Raw genomic sequence first — 19,338 nt, 5'->3', positions numbered from 1 at the left:
CCTGCTTCCTGCACAGACAAGCACCATAACTCACACTCCTAGCACGGCTCTTTCAGATATTCAACTAGCCCTGCCCTCCAGAAAAAAAAATGAGTAACACAGCCATGTAACTAACACACCCTCCTGCATTTAAAACACCCGCCTATACATTTCCATCAGCTCCTCATACAGTCTAGCTCACTCCTCAACTCCTTCCCAAGAGTTGCCCTCACACTTCCCACTCAAGAAAAAGAAAAGGACAGGGAGGAAAAGTACTGCAAATCCACTGCTGCAGAATAAGCATCGCCACATCTTCCATCTCCTACAGCATCCATGATTGAGACCCAACCAAGCCTGCTCCTGAAGAAACACATCAGCCTCCCCCTGGCCCCAGCATCCCTTCCCAGTACCATTTTTAATTAAAGCTCCTCAGCCTGCTTTTCTCTAGGCAGCTCCTTGAGATACAAAAACTCGGCATCTCATGCTGGTTTTGATCCTACCTCGCCTGGTGGTCACAAACATCCAGCATCAGAGCCCATGACTCCAGAGAACAGTTCACAACCTGGGATCAGTTGAGGTGCAGTCCAAAAACCTGAGGGGAGCCACTGCACTGCCAGGGTGAGGTAGACCCAACACCTCCAAAACCAACAGCATGGACATCCTTTTGCTTTGATGCAGGTAGCCTGGCAGTAACAATGACCCTTTCTTTATGCCCAGGACTCACTTGTTGGCTGACCTGACCCACCACCTCCAGCTCCAGGAGCGATCAGGCATGGGCTGGAGGGCACAGAGGCGTTGCAGGCTGTTATGGACATCAGAGCAAAATCTGGGGTTGGGTTGGGATCTTGGCACTTGAAAGCCTCTCTCCTCCCCAGGGAGGTATACGTGATTCACATTGGGTGGTTCAGATGTTGGTGGGGTCTGAAGAACACACTAACCCCCAGGACAAGCACCAACAGAGACAACAGGACCACAGCAGAAGCCCCGTCAAATCTGAGGAGGGAAGAACAGGCTCTTCAGGTCAAGTGGATGTTGGGACAATGGTCTCTTCAGCAGCGTTGGCCAAGAACAGTCCCCAGTCCACACACAGACAGCCACCTCAGGGGAGATGTGGCCTCTCAGTGCTCAAGCCCACCATAATCCCATTTTATGCAGCCCCTTTTCATCACTACTTCCTTTCCCTTCCATTAAAAAAAACAGAAAGTGTCAGAAGAGGGCAATAAATAGAAAGGGATGTTTGAAAAAGATCATTGCATTCATCAGCTTTTGTCCCCTGAAGCCACCAGCCCCTGCCCCAGAAGCCATCAGGTCTAGCTGGCCTGCTCCTCAAGCCCTCCACCTTCTGGTAAGCTGACCCACAGGCCAACAGACAACAAACATGGGCAACAAACATCACAGACGCTGTCACACATTGAGGCAGTCACAGCTATTCCCAGGATGGGGACTTGGACACACACCAGCCATTTCCCAGGACTGTGCATTTCCAGCCCAGTTCACAGCCAGTGAGTCCCCAGAGAGAGCCATCACACTCCTTGCACGAGCTCTCCAGAAACAGTAGGTGCAGCTATTGGAAAGAGGTGCCTTACCGTCTTCTTACCAGATGTCCTCACATCTATGCAAGATGCCAACTCCAGCAGAAGCAGGAGAACATGAAACACTGTTTTTCTGCAGCGCTGAAATGGTTCAATGAATAATTTTCTCCACTTTCAGGCAATGCCATAGAGTGGAGACTGCATCGAATTTTTGTCTCTGAGTGGGAGTGAGATTTTTGTCTCTGACCAAGTTTTCTCAAGTGTTAGGAAAGAGAAAAGTTTAGGAGTTCAGTTCCAGCTTGAAACAAGGAGTCAGGGTCACTTTTTTTTTCCCTCCCAAATTTTCTTCCCCAATGTTCTCTGAGCAGAGGTCTGGACAGATCGCAGCTCTGCAGTCTAAGCTTTATTTAGCCAGGGGCCTTCTGCTCTTCCGTGAGGAAAGGCAAAGCAATGGTCACAGGTGATCCTCCAGTGAGTTCAGGCATCCCTAGCAGGAAACACTTCAAATTATGGGTTCTGTTCTCTCAGAGAAATGTACATAAACCAAGAACCTCTCTACTTGAAGAAGTGAAGTGATTTTGGATTTACAAAAGTGAAGGAAAAAATGTGGAGTTCCACATGCACAGCATATTCTGGACGACCAGGGACTAAGAAGCACATGGAAACATAGGGAAAAGACAGGGTGCTGCTTACAGCCCAGTCTTTAAGGTTTTCTCCTTTGCTGATGTGGCTCTGGCCAGCTGAAACGAGGAGACCACATCTTTATGGCAGTCTTGGATGGATGCAGTGCTAAGGCCACCATATCTCAAACTGAATGCACTGCAGTGGAAAGCAGAGCATGAGAACAGCCACAGAGTCCAAGTAGCATGAAAACCTGATATTAAAATGCTGTGGGGATTGCACTGGAGCCTAAGCAACCTGAGCAAAGCCTGGCAATGTCAATCCAGAAGAGACACATGAGTGCAGTAGTTAAGTGCATTGCTCTTAAAAAGACCCCAAAAGAGGCAGCAAGAGAACTCCCATCATTGCTGTCACACCAAGAATGACCTGAGGTCACCAAACAGACTTGCTAGTTGATCACACAGACAAAGGTTCTCCAGACACCTCCGTGGTCCTCCATCAGGGTGACCACACAGCAATACACAGATTTGAAACACAGGTTTGCTACTGACATCATGATTAAAAGATGTCAGACAGCAAGGACAGGAGGCTTTAGCAAGCATGCTTTGATGTGCACCTACCACCTACCCCTCTGCTCATTTAAATGCACTCACTGTGAGTGACTGGAGAATTAGACTCATAGCATCTACAAGACAGGAAAGGTGTGGGTAATGCAAGTGCTGCAAGGAGGGCTACTCAAGCAGCTTCAAAGCTTGTTACACGAACACAGGCAGTTGGGGGACAAGAACTACAAATTACCTACGCTGCGATCAAGGTTTGTAAATTTTGTCAGCTCTTAACAAAATGCTGGGCCAAGCCTGAGAGGCAGGAGTCCCAGAGGGCTCACTGGTTTCGGTCCTGAGAGAAAAATCTGGTTTGAATTCATAGCTGACCTTGCTTTGACCACAAGGCAGGATCCTGTAGTCTCTTCCAGCCTGAATTATTCTGACTTTATGAAGTGCCTGTTTCTGATTAATACCTGTCTTGCTCTCCTTGCTTAGCTGCCAATAATTGCAAATCTCGATCCTCTTTGTTCTCTGGGCTACCTGAAAACAATCCTTCTGGGTTTTGATCACATACCTGTTCCTCAAACCTCCTTGGAGTTTCCAGTTCGAATTCACCCAGAAGACCAAGTGCAAAACGCCACTATGTGTAGTGAGCACCCCAGATATACTGAATCTACAAAGTGCAGAACTGAGCTCTTTTGAGTGAAAGACTCAGATTTTAGCCTACCTATACTTGGGTCAGGTTTAGCCAACAGGTGTACAACAGCCAGGTGTTGGCCCAGGAGTGATGGGCAACAAACTGGCCATCACAACCATGAGATGCTAGGATAGCTATGACAGGGGCTATGAGGCCAAAATAACTCATGCATGGTCATCTGGGGGACACAGTAGACACCCTTACTCAAACTACACCTCACCTGTCCAGATCGGACCTGCACAGTTCACATTCTCTAAATTGCACTTTGAGTTTCACGCTTGAGTTCATTCAAAAGTTCCAGCTCCCCAGTAACACATAGGTCCAAACTGTGAGTGACAGGAGGTACAGACTCTAGCACAAAGCTATAGGTTCTGACAAAATGAGCTCCATACTGTGTCTTTTGTTAGGAGGCAGCAAATCTTCCCAGCTAGGGAAACTGACTGTGCTTGTTACCAACCTGTACAGCCAAGGCCTGAATTCCTGGAGGGCTGAAGAGCTTGAAGACAGGATAACTATGATGAGAAGAGATAATAACGACAATTCCCTAAAAAAATAAAAAATCCCAGTACGTGATGATCCCCTCTTACATAGATTGTACAGCTGGATCTCAAATGGTTGATCAGTGGTTGGTGAGCTGGCTGCCCAAAGCCATCTCTCTCACTGACTTTCAGCTGCCAAACTGCATTAAGAGAAGCTACAAAACATATTAAGATACTTTCCCTGACGTAACCAAGCTTTGCTAGCTATTTCTACCACTGCCAAAGGGTTACCAGGTTGCACAGAAGAGCAGTCTTCTCTAGCCTGTGAAAGTTTCAAACTTAGGCCACAATAGGCAGCTGATTGACAACAGAAACAAAACCTCAGTCACTTCAGGCAGTTCCAGTTTATTCCCAAGACACAAGTCAACCCCTACCCTACTTGATGGACTGTTCTCATATCTTCATCCCCAGAGATTGCAGCCTAAGGAGATGATGGAAAAACACAGTGTCCAGTGCTAACCTCTTGGGGTCTGGTGTCCAAGAGATGAAAGCAATCATGCTGTTTCCTTATGGAGATACTTTCATCTCCAATGTGTTCATTTGTGTAACAGCTCACCAGCAGGGTCATGCTGTGCTCTTGCTTGCCATTAGAAATAAGAAGGAGACCAAGACCAAAGACAGGATCTGATCCCACATCTTCTCTTACTCAGCTGATTCAGCCTCAGAGTATGCTCTGCAGGCAAGGGATCCCGGAACAGCCCTCAGCATACAGGACTTTGCCCAAATGTGATAAATCTTCTTTTGTAATGAAATCACAAATACACTGGCTCTGACCAAAGACCAGTGTAACAGCTGGAATAACAGATCAAGGGACAGAAAAACTCTTCAGGATATTGCTGGCAGTCACATAGCAGCTAATAATGAACCCCAAAAGCAAGAAAAGGCCCATATGCCCTTGCATCCAGCCACCCTCTGCACCCCAAGGTGCGGCCAGCCCGCTCTCCCCACAGCATCACACACTTCTCACAGAGGAGCACCCACACAAGGATCCCAGCCCACACAAGAGCGTGCAGGACAGAGCAAAGCCAGTAGCACGCACACCACAGGAGGTGGCCACACGAGGACACCTCCTCCAACTTTCACCAATGCCGAGTCTAGAGACATGCCAGCATTTGAGCACTCCCTCTCCCCCATCTTCCTCAACAGGGTCCCTCCTTCACATCTTAAGACCGTACAGCTCCATCCATCCTCATGGCCAGAGGTCTGTCCACCCTCACCACACTCAAAGCAACTCTGCTGAGACATGCCCCACTCTCCTGCTGTTCCACCACCCTGAGCAGATGCACCCGGCAGCATCAGGTGCAGGGACACCACGTGCACACACATTCATACCCGCACCACTTCTTGTCCTGGTCTGCAACACAGCACGTCCAGAGTCAGCAACTCAGAAGACACTGCCTGAATAAGCAAATTTTAAAAATAACAGAATCCCTTGGGACTTACGTCTGCATTACATTACACAGGAGACCAGATTAGCTCAGCTACAATCCAGAGGCCACAGTGAGAAATGTATGGAGTCAGCAAAGGGAAAGGCAACAGTAGACCAGGAAAACCTCTAGGTTCGGTTCCACTCTAACTGTTCAAGGTCCATCTGGGGGGTAACGTCCCAGCAAACCTTCCCTCGAATTCAAAGGAGGTTTGGCCACCTGCTAGGTACCCACCCGCTTCTGTGGGTCTAATATTTAGGTACCGCTGAGGACAGCAGAGCAGAGCTTCACCTCTGGCCTGTCTGTGGAATAAGATGGGCTTTTCCACACATGTTGTTCTCCAGACATTAAGTTCCTCTTCTGGGGACTCTCAAGAAACCAGGCAAGAAAGATAAGATGCTTAAATCCCTATGTGGGGTACAAAATGCATTTCTAGCTGCTAAGACCCAGTGTTCACCTCGATTCATCTCAAAGTGGTTTTGGTCTAGTGAGCAATGAAGTTGAAGGAAGACAAGGCAATGTGACAAGTCCAAGGGGATCATAAACATGCTAGGCCAAAGGCAATGCTGTCAAAATCTGCTTTTCTCCTCTTCAACTCCTCACTTCCAAGAAGATATTACAATATTTTCAGTGCACTTGACTGCTTGCCACTCCTGAGATGCAATCATCTACTCAGCCAAAAACTCGGCACTTCAAAACCTGCATGTGATACAGCTGCCCTCATGCAATCCGCACGCAGATGTCTACACGTGCTTTCATGTGCCATGCACCAAATGCATTCACATAGAACATGGGGACACACGGAAGGTGTGCAGCAGCAGAGATACATGGTCAGTCCCACATGCCCGTCTATGCAGATACCACACCTGGCAGAGGTAAGACCACCCTTGGGACAGCATGTTCCTCCCACTCATCCCCATGCACAGCACAGTCAGGTACTTCAAACTACCCCAACTAGAGCTGCTCCAACATAACGCTGAACGTGCAGCCTCTGCACCCTTGGGATGCACACTGCAATTAATGGGACAAAATAACACTGTGGCGTGTAGTGCTTTTCAGGGCTGAAATCCTGACTTTTCTAGACCTTGAGAACTCAAGACAGCAGCTCTCTGCCCCAGGGGAATGTCACAGGCATCACCTCTTCCCATCCCTCCATGAACAGTCCCTAGAAGCAGAGCCACCAGCCCTGGGCAGCTCTCCCACCCAACGGACACTCTCCAGCTGGCACTGCACTGCAGTTTGAGTGAAAAAACCTGGAGGAAGAGGAAGTCTTGCAGTGTGTCTGTTGTTCCCCACAAAGGGAACAGGACAGACTACAAGGGCAGAGCTTTTCTAGGGGGCACAAGTTGGCATGACCCAGCTGCTTGGCTGCCAGGATGCTCTCATCTTCAGTAGATGATGCAATTCCTGATCCTCATATCTGCCAGTATCCCTGCCAGCCTCACATTCCAATCACAACTCGATTTTAGCAGCTGCTTTCTCTCTCTCAGACACACACATACACATACAAACGCACCTCCTCAAGCAGCTGTAGAACTCAAGCTTAGCTGGGTAAGTACAGCCTCTTGTAAAGCACTTGGGACTTGGGGAGGGAGCTTCAAAAGTTTGGAGGATTATTGCCTTATGCCAGGATTCGAGAGGACTCCGTCCCTGGCCTCTTTGCTCTACCAGCTCTTGAGACAGCACTACTAGTATCGGCACTGCGGAGGAAAAAAGCAAGATGAATAGAGGAAAATAAGCAGCGGGGGATGCCTGAGGCTGGTTGACGTGATCTGCAATAGATAAAGTCTGCTGGAGCCTCTTACCTCTCCTCCAGACACTACCCTCTCATCTGCTCTCCTTGTGACCAATTCCACCTCTCTGCTTCACCGTCAGCGAGCACAAACCCCAGCTCAGGCCGGCACTGGCCATGACGCATGGTCCCAGCCTAGCCTGATAGCCACAGCAGCATCTGAACACCTCTTAAACCTAACGCAGCGTTTGGGAGGTGGAGGTCAGCCTAAGCAGCATATGGAGCAACCACATGGCGAATACCAGCCTCCCTAGGAGCTGTCTGCCACAGATGGAAAAAGCCCAGGAGCCATCACAACGAAATCTCCTGGCTGGGGGTGACGCATCCTCCTTGTCAGCTTTCCAAGCCACTGAGCAATACTGGAAACCTCAGCTCCTCTCCCCACGCGTGCGCCCGGCACTGACTCACTCGCTGCCGTTTTGGTACTGTGGTTTGCCAGTGGGAGTAGCAGAAGGTGGGATATGGCGATGAGATAATCCCAATGGCGTGTGGCTACCATGGCAGAGCGGGACTAGCCACCCACTCCAGTAGCATGTGTTGGCTGTACATGATGCGGATGTGCCACCTAAATCGGGGTCTAGCCTGCTGATGTGGTCACAGGGATTTTTTTAACCTTGACTCTTGGTAGAGGTGTGATATACCACCACAGGACCACACATAGTCCTCTCCTGGAGAAAGACATCCCTTCATGTGGTCCGAGTGCTTAGTCAACGTGCAACCAGGAAAGCAGACAACAGCAGGGAAACATAGACAGGTCACCATGAGCAATGCTCCAGCTGTGAGATCTTCCAGGCTGCAGGACATGATACAGTCCACAGAATCCATGGCATTTCCCTGGCTTAAATCACCCACAAACCAAGCATGAGGTTATAGCCCCACGCTGGCCAGAGGCAGGCAAGGAGAGCCACCATGGTTTCTCCAGCTCTCATTCTTCAGAGTACTGCAATTCTTTTCCATCTGAAACCATTCTACCGGCTACAATTTAAAAACAAAATCAATCCAGCAAACATTGCTAAGCAACTGGCTGTCAGTGCCATATCCCACCCTGATGAAAGTATTTGCCTTCTCCATGACCTGGCAAGGAGCTTGCTGCTCAGCCCTTGCCAGATTTTGTATATTCAGCTATTGTTGGCAAATCCAGGTGCTTGGCTGGATTAGCAAAGAAAACTCCAGGAAGTCTTCTGCAAGCATGCTGGTGAAAAACACCCTGCAGAGAGGCTGTAAGGAGTAGCACTCCCTCATCCTAGGCACTAGGATCACAACAGCAAGGTACTGGTCTCTGGGCGTTACCATGGTCTGTGGGTCTGCGAGTCTTGGTGCTGCTGCACATCATACAAAGGGGATGAGATGGAGAGCAAATGTGCTGAAAACCTGGCTGGAATGCACAGCAAGCTACTTCAGGCTACAACATCTGTCTGAGAGGCTGAAGGAGATCCTGCTTGCCCATGGGGACATGCTCAAGGGGTGAGCAAGACCCTCTCCAAAGTCTCCTGCCCCTTATGCTAACTTTCTTCAGGAACAGCAGCTGGGCAGGAGCACCTCGGCACAGCTTCTGGCACGGTGGTGCCCCTTGGTGTGTGTGCTAGGATGGAACTTCCCCCAAGGTCAACTGGAGCAGATTCAAAGTCCAACTCTTTGGCTTCACTATCATACAAGAAAGTCTGGCTCACACAAAGCAGCCTAAGTCAGGTTTGCCATTGAAACCAAGTCTCTAAGCACAGCTTCCAGGAGGTCACACAGCATGAGTGAGCCCTCAGGGCTTCCCCATCTCTGCAGTAGCCCAGGCTGCAGTACTCCACTCTCCCCTTCACAGGAGGGACTCTCCTAGTCAACCCCATCCTGGACTCTTTACATGTTCTTCTTGCAAAGCCACCAGCAATTTCTCCCTGCTGCTAGAGCAGGCTGTGCGCATCCATGCTTTCCCACCCAGTTCCACTGGGCAATTCAGGACCACGTTACACAGTGGTGCCAGAGCATCTCCTGCAGCAGCTCCCTGGACACTTGCACCATAAGCAAGGATTCCATTCCAGACAGGGCTTTGCAAACTCTGCACCTCCTTTCCCCCTTGGCCACCACCACACCCGGACCTTTCTCCCTCCTCCATCGCAGCCATCAGCACCCACCTCCCCCAGATCTCCTGGCAGCCCCATTTCCTCCGTGGCCACTCTAATGCTTGGCTAATGGTGCATCATCCCCAGCATTGTTCAGACATATTCAATAAATCAGAATCCAATTACCGGGTTAAGGAAATTGGAAGCAAATGCAATTAGCCCCAGCCCCTCCCACATGCTATGCCCTCGCTTCCTCCTTAATGAGAACTTCTCTTTCGCAGGAGCACTCACTGCTGCATCCAACCGCCTGGGAACAAGGTGGCTGCTACTGCACAGCGGGGGTACGGCGAGGGGGCACCGACTCCATCTTCCCTTTTAATAGGGCAGATGGTTAATATCCCTGGCATTAATTCTCTCCAGGAATAGCACACTCACTCCCTACTCAGCTATAACAGGCGTCCATCAGGGCTGACAGCTTCTCCCCAGAGAAAGGAGCATCTGGTCCTTACTATGAAAAGGACTTAAAAGAATAAATAAATAAATAAATAAACACATCTCTTGTTATAAAGCTGGAGAACTGGTGCTGTTTCAGCATTTCAGCCTAAGTGCTGCATGTGGACTGGAACAGAGGAAATTCTGAGTCAGGTCAGATGCCCCGAGTTGAGTTGATTTGACCTGGGAGCAAGATGCTGCCTGGGCAGCAAAATGCCATGGCTGGGTCCAGCACAGAGCTCCCACCTGAGCAGGACTTGCCCCCAAAGGGCTCCCAGGAGAAGGCAGCAGAAAACAGCCGCTGCCAGTGGGTGGGACACGACACCAGGCACAGCTCCTCTAGAAGGGCTTGCACCGGCTGTGGGCTGAGGACTGATGGTGGGGGCCAGGAATATGCTGTGTGCTCAGAGGACAAGGAGGAAAACTGCATTGAGAGAACCTTGGGAGTATTTCCTACAGCAGCAGGACACTCTGACATCACTCCATCCAGCAGACTAACAATTAACCCCACCAGCCACCAACAATGTGCAGCCATGAAGGGCACCTCTTCCCTGATGAGTGGTAACTGGAAGGAGGCTACAACTGCACTCACAGCAAGCGAGGGTGCACCAAAACTCCCACCCTGCCCTTCCCATGCTGACAGCAGCAAGGGAGTGAGGGTCCCACAAGGCAACCCTCGCTGCAATCCTCCCTGCCTCTCCCAAGAGGTCCTTTGGGTACCAAAGGATATTTTTTACCCCGATGGTGCTGGAGCGGCTGGTAACCCAGCAAGTTCTTACCTTCCTCTCCCTCTCATTCACCAACAGTCCCTTATTCCCCACATTAACTCCTCTCTGCAGAGCAAAACAGGCGCTCAACAGTTATTTTATCCCCCTTGCACCATCTTATTGTATCCTCTGCAGAGAACAGAATCATAGAATCATACAATAGTTTGGGATGGAAGGGACCTTAAAGATCATCTAGTTCCAACCCCCCTGCCATCAGCAGGGACACCTTCCACTAGACCAGGTTGGTCAAAGCCTCATCCAGCCTGGCCTTAAATACTTCCAGGGAGGGGGCATCCACCAGTTCCTTGGGCAACCTGTTCCAGTGTCTCCAGAGTAAGAGTCCCAGCACCAGTGAAGACCTCGCCCACCATGGAGATGTGCTCTCACACACCCATCAATTTTCTGAAGGAAAAAAAAAAAAAAGAAAAAAAAAAGAAAGGCTTTTCCTTTCTTTCCATAAGGTCCTGGAATAATCTACACAGGTTTTAATTAATAGGTTTAGGACTGCCAAACATGCCAAGAAATCAAGTAAAGTGAAAGATTCAATCCTAAAAATACAACCCAGGCAGAACCAATCCCAAGCACACCCACTGAGCGTGGATGAAGGGCCCAGACCCACCTAGCATCCCAAAACCATGGCCCTGAAGAGGGACGGGACTATCCACCCATATAATGAAGTTCCATGAGGAAAATCAGGAGAAACCAGGGAGGAGGCAGAACCTGTGATGGCGGGTGTCGTGGACAGCACGGTCACTGGGGATCCTCTCGCTCTCCCGCTGATTAAAGGCATGGAGCCGGTACGGGTCCTCTCCGCCCTTCCACCTCCGGGCGCTCAGGTACCGCCGCTCTTCAAACTGATCCCAAAGGTCGTCCCAGTCCACGTCTGAGCCCTGCGCGCACAAAGTCAGCTCCATTAGAGAGAGGAGAGACTGGAGGACATCTGACCCCGCTCCAGAGGTCTTCCCGAGCCCAGATGGAGGTCACTCATCCCCACGGCACAGGCAAACTTCACCAGAGCAGGCTAACAGGGAGACTCATTAGGTCTTCAGGTTTTGTTTTTTCCTAGGTCTTGAAACAGCATATGAAAGAGAGCCTGCCAATTTGAATTTAAAATGACTAATTTGAAACCAAATTCAGGTCTCTGGTGGATCCCCCTCTCAAACAGCATCATCTTGAGAAATATAAAAGCGTAAAGGTCTTGTTAGGGTTTTAATTTCTCTCCCACTAAAAAACCAAAGATATTTTACACCACATGCCCCCTCACCCCTATAACCCTCCAGGCAGGAAAGGGCCAGACAGAAGCAGTTTCATCAAGCTCAATCCCACGTTTTCACAGCTGTACCCTGGCCCCAGGGCCAGCTCCAGCAACAGGACCCTGGAAGAAGGGGGCCATGGTCCTCCCATTCTGATTTCAGTCCACCTTTGCTGCAACAGGTCTCCCACCGAAGACTTCGGCCCTACCGCAGGGAGAAGAGCAGGCAAGCACGTGCCTGTGTGGTTCCTCCCCTCCAAAAGGATAGAGGAGCTGCATTTTGGGGCTACCCAACAGCTCCGACAGCCTTCGGGGAGTTTAAGCATCCCTCAGCAGCATGATGCTGTCGGAGGGTTTAAGGATTCCTTGGCTGCAGGGTGCCTGAGCCAGCCAGCACAATGCAACGCCGATAAGATCTCATCGTTACAGCAGCACAACCTCTTTGATCTCAGCCCACGTGTAACACGGAGAGATGCAAACATTTACAGACATCTCAGCTCTAAAGAAAATTGTGATCTTATCCAATAATTGATCTTTTCTTCTTAGTTTCTTTTTTTTTCCCCTCCTCAGTTCACACCATATCAAAGCCGATTTTGCCTGCTAATAGCGCAAAATGAAGCTTTTTGAAATGGGTGATTTTTATCCCGTAATTGATTTTACTGGCAGCGCGTTTTCTCTAGTCATAGGAAGGGGAGGAGAGAGTACCAGCTCCCGCAGGTGAACCGTGGCAGGATCAAGCCAGGCATCTCCAGTCACATAATGCCTCAAACCACCCTGGGCCACAGCAATACCAGCACCCCCAAAAAGCCAACAGAGCCCAGGGATGCAGGGGTTTCCACATACAGGGTCATATTCATCCTCCCCAAGTGTGACCCCACGGTCTTCTCAGGAGCTCCTCCAGCACTTACCCCAATGCAGGGAAGATCAGAAGAAACCCCTGAGCCACCACCCATACTAGGAGAAAGTTATTCAAAGCTGGGAGAAAGTTATGAAACCAGTAAGGTCACTGCAGGAGGTTTACAAGGAAGATGTATGTAACCCGCCTGTGGGCTTTCAGGAGGACCGACATACACAGGGTGATAAATATTGTTTATGTTTTTTCTAAGGCATCTTGCAAAACATGATTTACTGCCGCAGTAAAAGATGAGGGAAAAGTGAGACGATTGCATCGCGGAGCCACCGACAGCCTGGCGTTTAGAAGATTTCATGATGACCCTGGGGGGCCTGGTACTGTTAAAACAACCGCCGCGGACTTGCAGTCCCTAAATTTTAACATTGTGAAGAAAAGTAAAAGTTGGTTTTATCAAACTTAATAAGAAAATAAATAGCTTTTAAAAGCAGCCACATAGCACTTAAGGCTGTTGGATGTGCATATATATTTTTAATGTCAATTAAACCAAATAGCCTTGGACCAGCTGGAAGGGGAGCAGCTGAGCAAGCATCTGACAGCTCAAGCAGGAGGGCTGGCCGGTTCCCATGGGCAGCCATGGAAGCTCCAGGAAAGCTGGAGCTTCTGCCTGTGCTGCAAGGGCAGCGAGGCTCTGGCCAGGCCAGGCCAGCAGAAGCCGGGGGTCAGCGCAGGGGAAGGTCCTGGCACTTTTGAGGTCTGGGACAGCATTTCCCCCGCATCCATCTAACTCCATCGCTGTCCTGTTACTGGGGGATCCCAGTGGTAAATGGATACATGGACAAACACCAGTGCCTCATCAACATGGGATTTGCTTCTCATCCTGCCCTGGATATACCTTGCATCCAAGGGCTGTATTCTTGGTTCACACCACAATGAATAACTAATGCACCCACATTGATTCACCCAGGCTCTCCTTTTTGGGTCAAGGAAAGCTATCAGTAGAACGGTTCCTAAATGCTGGATAGCTAAATACACATCTGAGATCAAGAGCAAACAAATGCCAAATAGAGGGTAAAGAGTTATTTTAACCACTCTCTTCCCACAAAACAAGCCAGGGTTTAGATTAACTTTCTCAAACAGAAGTAGACACGCAGGTTTGGTCATTTGCTTTCAACCCACATCTCCTGTCCAAATCTTCTAGGTGTTCTTCAGCTTTCCATCCCAAGCTTCCTTGCAAGGGTAACTGAAATGAGAGCAGAATGCTCAGACACACATGGGCATTGATCTCTGCAAAACAAATACCTGCACAAAGTGGTGAGGGAAAGCAAGGCAGCGACCTTGGATGAAAAGCTCCCAGCTATGCAAGAGGTGGGAGGCAGGAGATCTCCCCGACCTGCACGCAAGGACTTGCCTGTTTCTTGGTGCCTGATCAAGGATGGGGACAGCAAGTTAAAGCATAAGGAGAAATTCCCTTCGCTCACCCAGGGACAGCACATCAGTTACAGGTTACTGGGTAAGGTCTTCATTATAATATTTCTGCCATGTATTATCACCTTTTCCTCACACCAGAATTCTGTCTTGGGAGTTATTTAACTGATGTGTAGAAATCTAAATTTAATTTATTATGATCTAACTCACTTTAGAAGCCAAATTACCCTGCACCAGAAAAGGATCAAGTCAATACTCCACTTGCCTTTCTATTTATCTTCTACAGGGCTCCTCTCTCCAAGTTTCATATTCATTTTCTCTCATGTACTAGTAATAAATTTTCATTTTTTTTCTTGGAATTAGGTAATTTCTCTTTCAACATTGCAGTTTAATGGCTAGTATTAATTATAGGAAACACAGTCAATGCTTAAAAGAGTTTAAGAGACTCAACGAGACTGCAGGAAAGAGAGGAAAATAATATCCAAGGGGTAGCTGGCTGCTCCTGGCAAACAAGTGCCACCGCTTTGGACACTGCAGCAGGGGGGTCAACGAGGGGGACACCCCCAGGCAAAGAGACATGGACAAAACATTATGGAGAGAAGCTCCCATCTCACACCAGCACCAAGCCGAGAGCAGAGCTGGCCAAGAGCCTTTTCCTTCGCCAGCTCGCTAAAAGCACCGCACAAAAGCACAAAACCATCCACTAAAGGCACCTCCCCAAAACCACCTGCTGCCTCGTCAGTGGAGGGCAAACAGCAAACCTCCGGAGTGAACACAAAAGCAGCTTTTCACTGCAACTGTACATTAAAAATCGAAAGCCTCTCAGTGCAAAGATGTAATTCATCATCTGCCTTTTAAATCATGGCTCAGAAACAAAAAAAGGGAAAAAAATTTTTTTTTTAAAAAAGGGAGTGGTGTTGTGAGGGGAGAGCAGGTCATTAGCAGTAAAACTACAATTTTCTGGCAACTGCTAATGCCTTGTTTATGTGGATTTCTGCAAATATGACATTTTAATGGCATCATAATTGTGTGATTACAGTACAGCAGAGATCGCTGGAGTGGGAAGGAGGAAGGAGCGACCCAGCCGGCTGCTGCCACTGGTCCTCAGCGGCCCCACAGGATGCTCTGCCCGCTCCTGCCAGCACCCGCAGGCAGCCCCCAGCACTGGCTGGACGCTGGGCAGGGGGTCAGCATGTCATGGCAGCACCGTGGCCGTGGTGAGGTGACCCAGCAGGGAAAGGGCATTTTGGTTGAAGAGCCTGGAGCAACCAGTGATCAGGAACGTGCAGGTGGCTCTGGTCCTCTGGTCCCCAGGGCCAGCTTCCAGCTGCCCAGGAAGAAAAGGAGTGGGCAGCAAGAGCCAAAAGTGGACTCTGATTCACTTTCCTCTTTCATGGCACTGTTTTAAAATAGAGAACTTAAGCTTTAGCTAAAATAAAAATCATCTTCCTTTTGGTGCTGCTGAGCGTTGCCATTAGACCAAGGTGAATCGGACCAGCACCGTGCGCAGCCTTTCAGGAGGTGGCAAACCCAAGCCAGCCCGGCACCGGGGTTTGCCAGGGAGTCCCAGCCTTTGGCCAGACAAAGGAATTTTGCCTGTGCAAGTGCAATAATGACCCTAAGGGGGTCTGCCAGCAGCTAAATAGTAGGTGCCTCTACTTCAGTCACCCTCACACCCAGTTTTCCCCGGAAAATCTCATCACTACCTAATCCCTGCCTGAGCACTCACCACTGAGCCTCCGTCCTGTCTTCCCTGGGACTCAAGCATTGCAGAAAAGGAGGGGAGGGGGATATAAAAAAAATACATCAGCTTAGCAAAAGCTCCAATAAACAAGTGAAAAACTCTAGAAACTCAGATGCCCTGCGGCATGTTGCTGCCCAGCTGCGCTTGGTCCCTCCTCTGCCTGTGGATGGTTGGAGCAGGCATGCGTGTTTGGCACAGCTTGGGGGCACTGGAGGCGGAGGGCAAGCTGCAGGAATGGCAACCAAGCATTATACAAACGAGATTTAAACGTCTCACTGAAGTGCAGGGCCCCTGCAAGCAGGAGGTTCAATTATAAAGCTGTTACTGGCCCAAGCACTAATGCCATCTGAAAGCATTATAATACTTCAGAAAGGGTAGGGCTCATTCCTCCTCATCCCCCGGTGCCAGTGGATGGAGTGAGGGACAGCAGCTCCAGAGAGGAAAGAAGCTGGGCAGCATCATGCTGCCTCCACCCTCTTCCCAGTCTCCCTGAACAGCCCAGATGGAACACTGAGGTACGAGATCCTTCAGTCGAGTTTTGCTGTAGTCTTCCCAGCGGCTTGGCTTAGCCAAGCGTGCAGTGCTGTGCATCCTGATGGCCTCATCCCCAAGATGCAAGAGGGATAAAGACAGAAACCATGGTCACACTCTTTGCTCTGTCTGAAGAGCGCATGGCGGTGCCAAAATCAGGCTGTGGGTCTCTGGAGAACAGGCTTCATAACCATCCTGCAGTACATCCTCCAGTGCATCAGGTACCGCTCAGCAGCAAACCAGCACAGACCCTGGAAGGGTCCCACATCTCCTTTCTCTTATCCCTCTCCTCCAGACTGCACAGCCCCTGAGCCAATCAAACAATTAAATACAAATTTAAGCAACTCCAGGCATTTTTAGCAGCCTACAGAAATCCCTGTTTAAATGCTTGAAGTTAAGTACTTGCTCAAGTGTTTCATTGGCTCAGCACTGCCTTCTCCAGCTTTGTAATGACACCAACCACACATCGGAAACAGAGGTAGCTCTGGGCCCCAGCTATCATCCATCCTTAATTAGCCTCCTGCCCCATGGGGATTTTAGCTCCAGTTCCTTTATCTGAGGGCTACGAAGCTCCTCTTCCTGTTGCACCAGTACCTGGGCACAACACACAGGTGAACCTTGGTGGCATGTCCTCCAGGACCCTGCAAGGATACACAGCAGACCCATGTCTGTCAGGATCCCACCTGCCCCAAGGAGGAACAGCATCTCCTACTGTTTGGAGACGATTTACTGCCTCTCAAGGGAGACTTGCAGATCTGAGTCTGCTCTGACCCCACTTGCTGGGGGAAGAAACAACAACAACAACAACAAAATCAAATAAAATATTAATACGGACACCTAATTAAAGCAAAGCACTCCTCTAGCAAGGCCTGTCCTGCAGCTGAGGTCCCTGGAGAAGCTCTGAGCAGTCACCATTAAGCTTCTCACCTTTCCCGGCTTGTGCACATCCACAGGCATGCTGCTCCATCTTCAAAGGGTGGAGCATCACCTCCTCCTCTGCTAGCTCAGCAGGGAACACCAGTACCTGAGGACTTTCCAGCAAGTGTCCCACTTTCTCACTTGACCTCGAGGCCAGGGCCATGCTATCACCACCTTTGCTGTCCTCCCTGCCTACTGCCCTGTTTCCTTTACCCACCTCTCTCCAAACCACCATGCGCCCTTTAACACCCGCTCCAGCACGGGCAGTGTCTGGATCGTTCCTGTGTTGCACACACACATTTACACAACTAAGACACCCACTGACAACAGTGGGCAACAGGACTGACAAAGGCTGGAAAGTGGCCATGGAAGAAGACTTGACCTTCAAGAACTATGGCTGCAACCACTGTCTGGTTGGAAACATCCCTGCTCAGGATCTGGAGAAGGCTCTCCAGTGTCTTCCTCTGATTGTCCCCATGCTCAACAAGCATCAGCACAGGCTGCTGGCTACTGATTCAGTGCAAGGAGCCATCTCAGGGCTAAGGCAGCTGGGACACTGTTAAGTCAATCACAGCTAGAACCAGTTTTTTGTGTATCTCCTTGTCTGTATCTGTGATAAACAACATACAGGGTCCAAAACACACTCCAGAGGTTTAAATCTGCCAAAGTCTCCAGCCAAACGCAACAGCATGAAAAGCCGCCACAACATTATTGATGCTTTTTCCAGAAAGGGCACCAAAGCTCTGATTTTAAAACGGATGGCCAGGGCAGTCACCAAAATGGGGAATTTATTTGCAAATCAGGAGCAAGGGATCGAGTTGCAAGGAGGGAAAGATGACAGATTCATTGCTTTGATGAAAAGCCAAATTTAATTTCCAGACCTTCCCTTAGGGAAAAAGCAAGTCAGCTCAGAGTTCACACCACGCTTATCAGCAAGCACTCGCCACACCGGCAGCAGTGTCAGGGTTAGATATACCCCCACCTCCCACAAACAGCCTGGGTCTGAGCTTCACATGTGGATGATGCTCCTATCCACTGGCTGTAGCATCAGACCACTGTCCTGCCTCTGTGGGGGAGAGGCAGCCCACGCTGCCAGCCAGATCCTAAGGAATTCCTGTGGTGACCTCCATCATCTCCAACATGCTGAGAAACCTCCTGCCTCCTTGTGATGATGGAGAGGAGTGCAGGATCCAGGCCACTGACCTCTAGAAACAACATCCAGCTTCAAAACTCCACATGTTCACACTTGCAAAGATGCTCTTCCTTCTTTGACCCCCCAAATCAGGCACGCGCATGTGGCCATACAGAAGCACTTCGCTGCGTAAAGTACGCAGACTTTAAATCTTTAAAATAATAAATTAGCCCGTAGGATAGTCTGACACATGAAGACAAATCCTGTATAATTAAAAAGGAAAGGAAGCCGATTATATCCTCCTGGAGAATATTGCTGCCTGCTTCTGTTTTATTTATACGTTACACTGTATAATGAGCTGAATATTTAGGAGGTCAGCACAAACCAAGCTGCTGACTGGAGAGAAGACCCAGCTCTGTCTGTGCCAGGAACCAAGCAGGACGATGGAGAGGATTTTTGGTCATCTTCTCCTCCCCCTGTCCACAGCTCCCCTGGGATGCTGTGGAACTGCTTGGACCAACTACTCAAACTCAACTGCTTGTGCTCAGGCTGCATCGGTCTTCCCAAACCTCCAGCAAAAGAGGTCTGAGCTCCCCCCCCACCCCCCAGTAAAGTATGAGCAAGGTCAGCCTGAGCCCATCAACTCTTCTAATGAGTCTGCAAACTAATTTTAGACAGCAAACAAGACCAAACAGGTTTTCAGAGTCTACAAGAGAGTCTCTGCTTCTACTGAGAAATATATATATATTTTTTAATTTTTTTTTTAAGATTTCAGGTTAAAAAAAAAAAAAAAAGGCGGAAAACCACTGGTCTGGGAGCAGCTCTGCACTGTGGTGAGGCCTCCAGGTTGATGGCAATAGTCCCCCACCAATGTCCCCACTGTGGCTCCCACCAGTGGTGGGACACCCACAGCTCCCTTGGGCTCTCTCCATCCTTTGCTGATGCCAGCTCCCCTGAATGCCTTTGCCCCCTGGCAGAGGGGGTCCCTTCGGCACCCTGCTCCAGGCTCGCTGGGAGATGGCTGAGATCATCTTTGCAGCC

General features: G+C 49.5%; 1 protein-coding gene across 1 annotated transcript in view; it reads right to left on the bottom strand.

The window, feature by feature from the left end:
* Positions 1–17,353, bottom strand: part of GALNT14 (polypeptide N-acetylgalactosaminyltransferase 14) — a gene marked incomplete at its 5' end in the record, with an annotated part of 72,595 nt that extends 55,242 nt beyond the window's left edge. The window contains 2 exons of the mRNA XM_010176862.2: positions 11,163–11,332; positions 17,340–17,353. Of these exons, the coding sequence (XP_010175164.2) occupies positions 11,163–11,332; positions 17,340–17,353 (184 nt within the window). The remainder of the gene's footprint in view (positions 1–11,162; positions 11,333–17,339) is intronic.
* Positions 17,354–19,338: the final 1,985 nt, after the last annotated feature.

Source organism: Antrostomus carolinensis, unplaced genomic scaffold (genome assembly GCF_000700745.2).
Source record: "Antrostomus carolinensis isolate BGI_N321 unplaced genomic scaffold, ASM70074v2 scaffold16451, whole genome shotgun sequence".
In the NCBI taxonomy this organism is placed as follows: domain Eukaryota; kingdom Metazoa; phylum Chordata; class Aves; order Caprimulgiformes; family Caprimulgidae; genus Antrostomus; species Antrostomus carolinensis.
The sequence above is the reverse complement of the archived record's forward strand: the minus strand, read 5'-3'. Positions and strand labels throughout refer to the sequence as shown.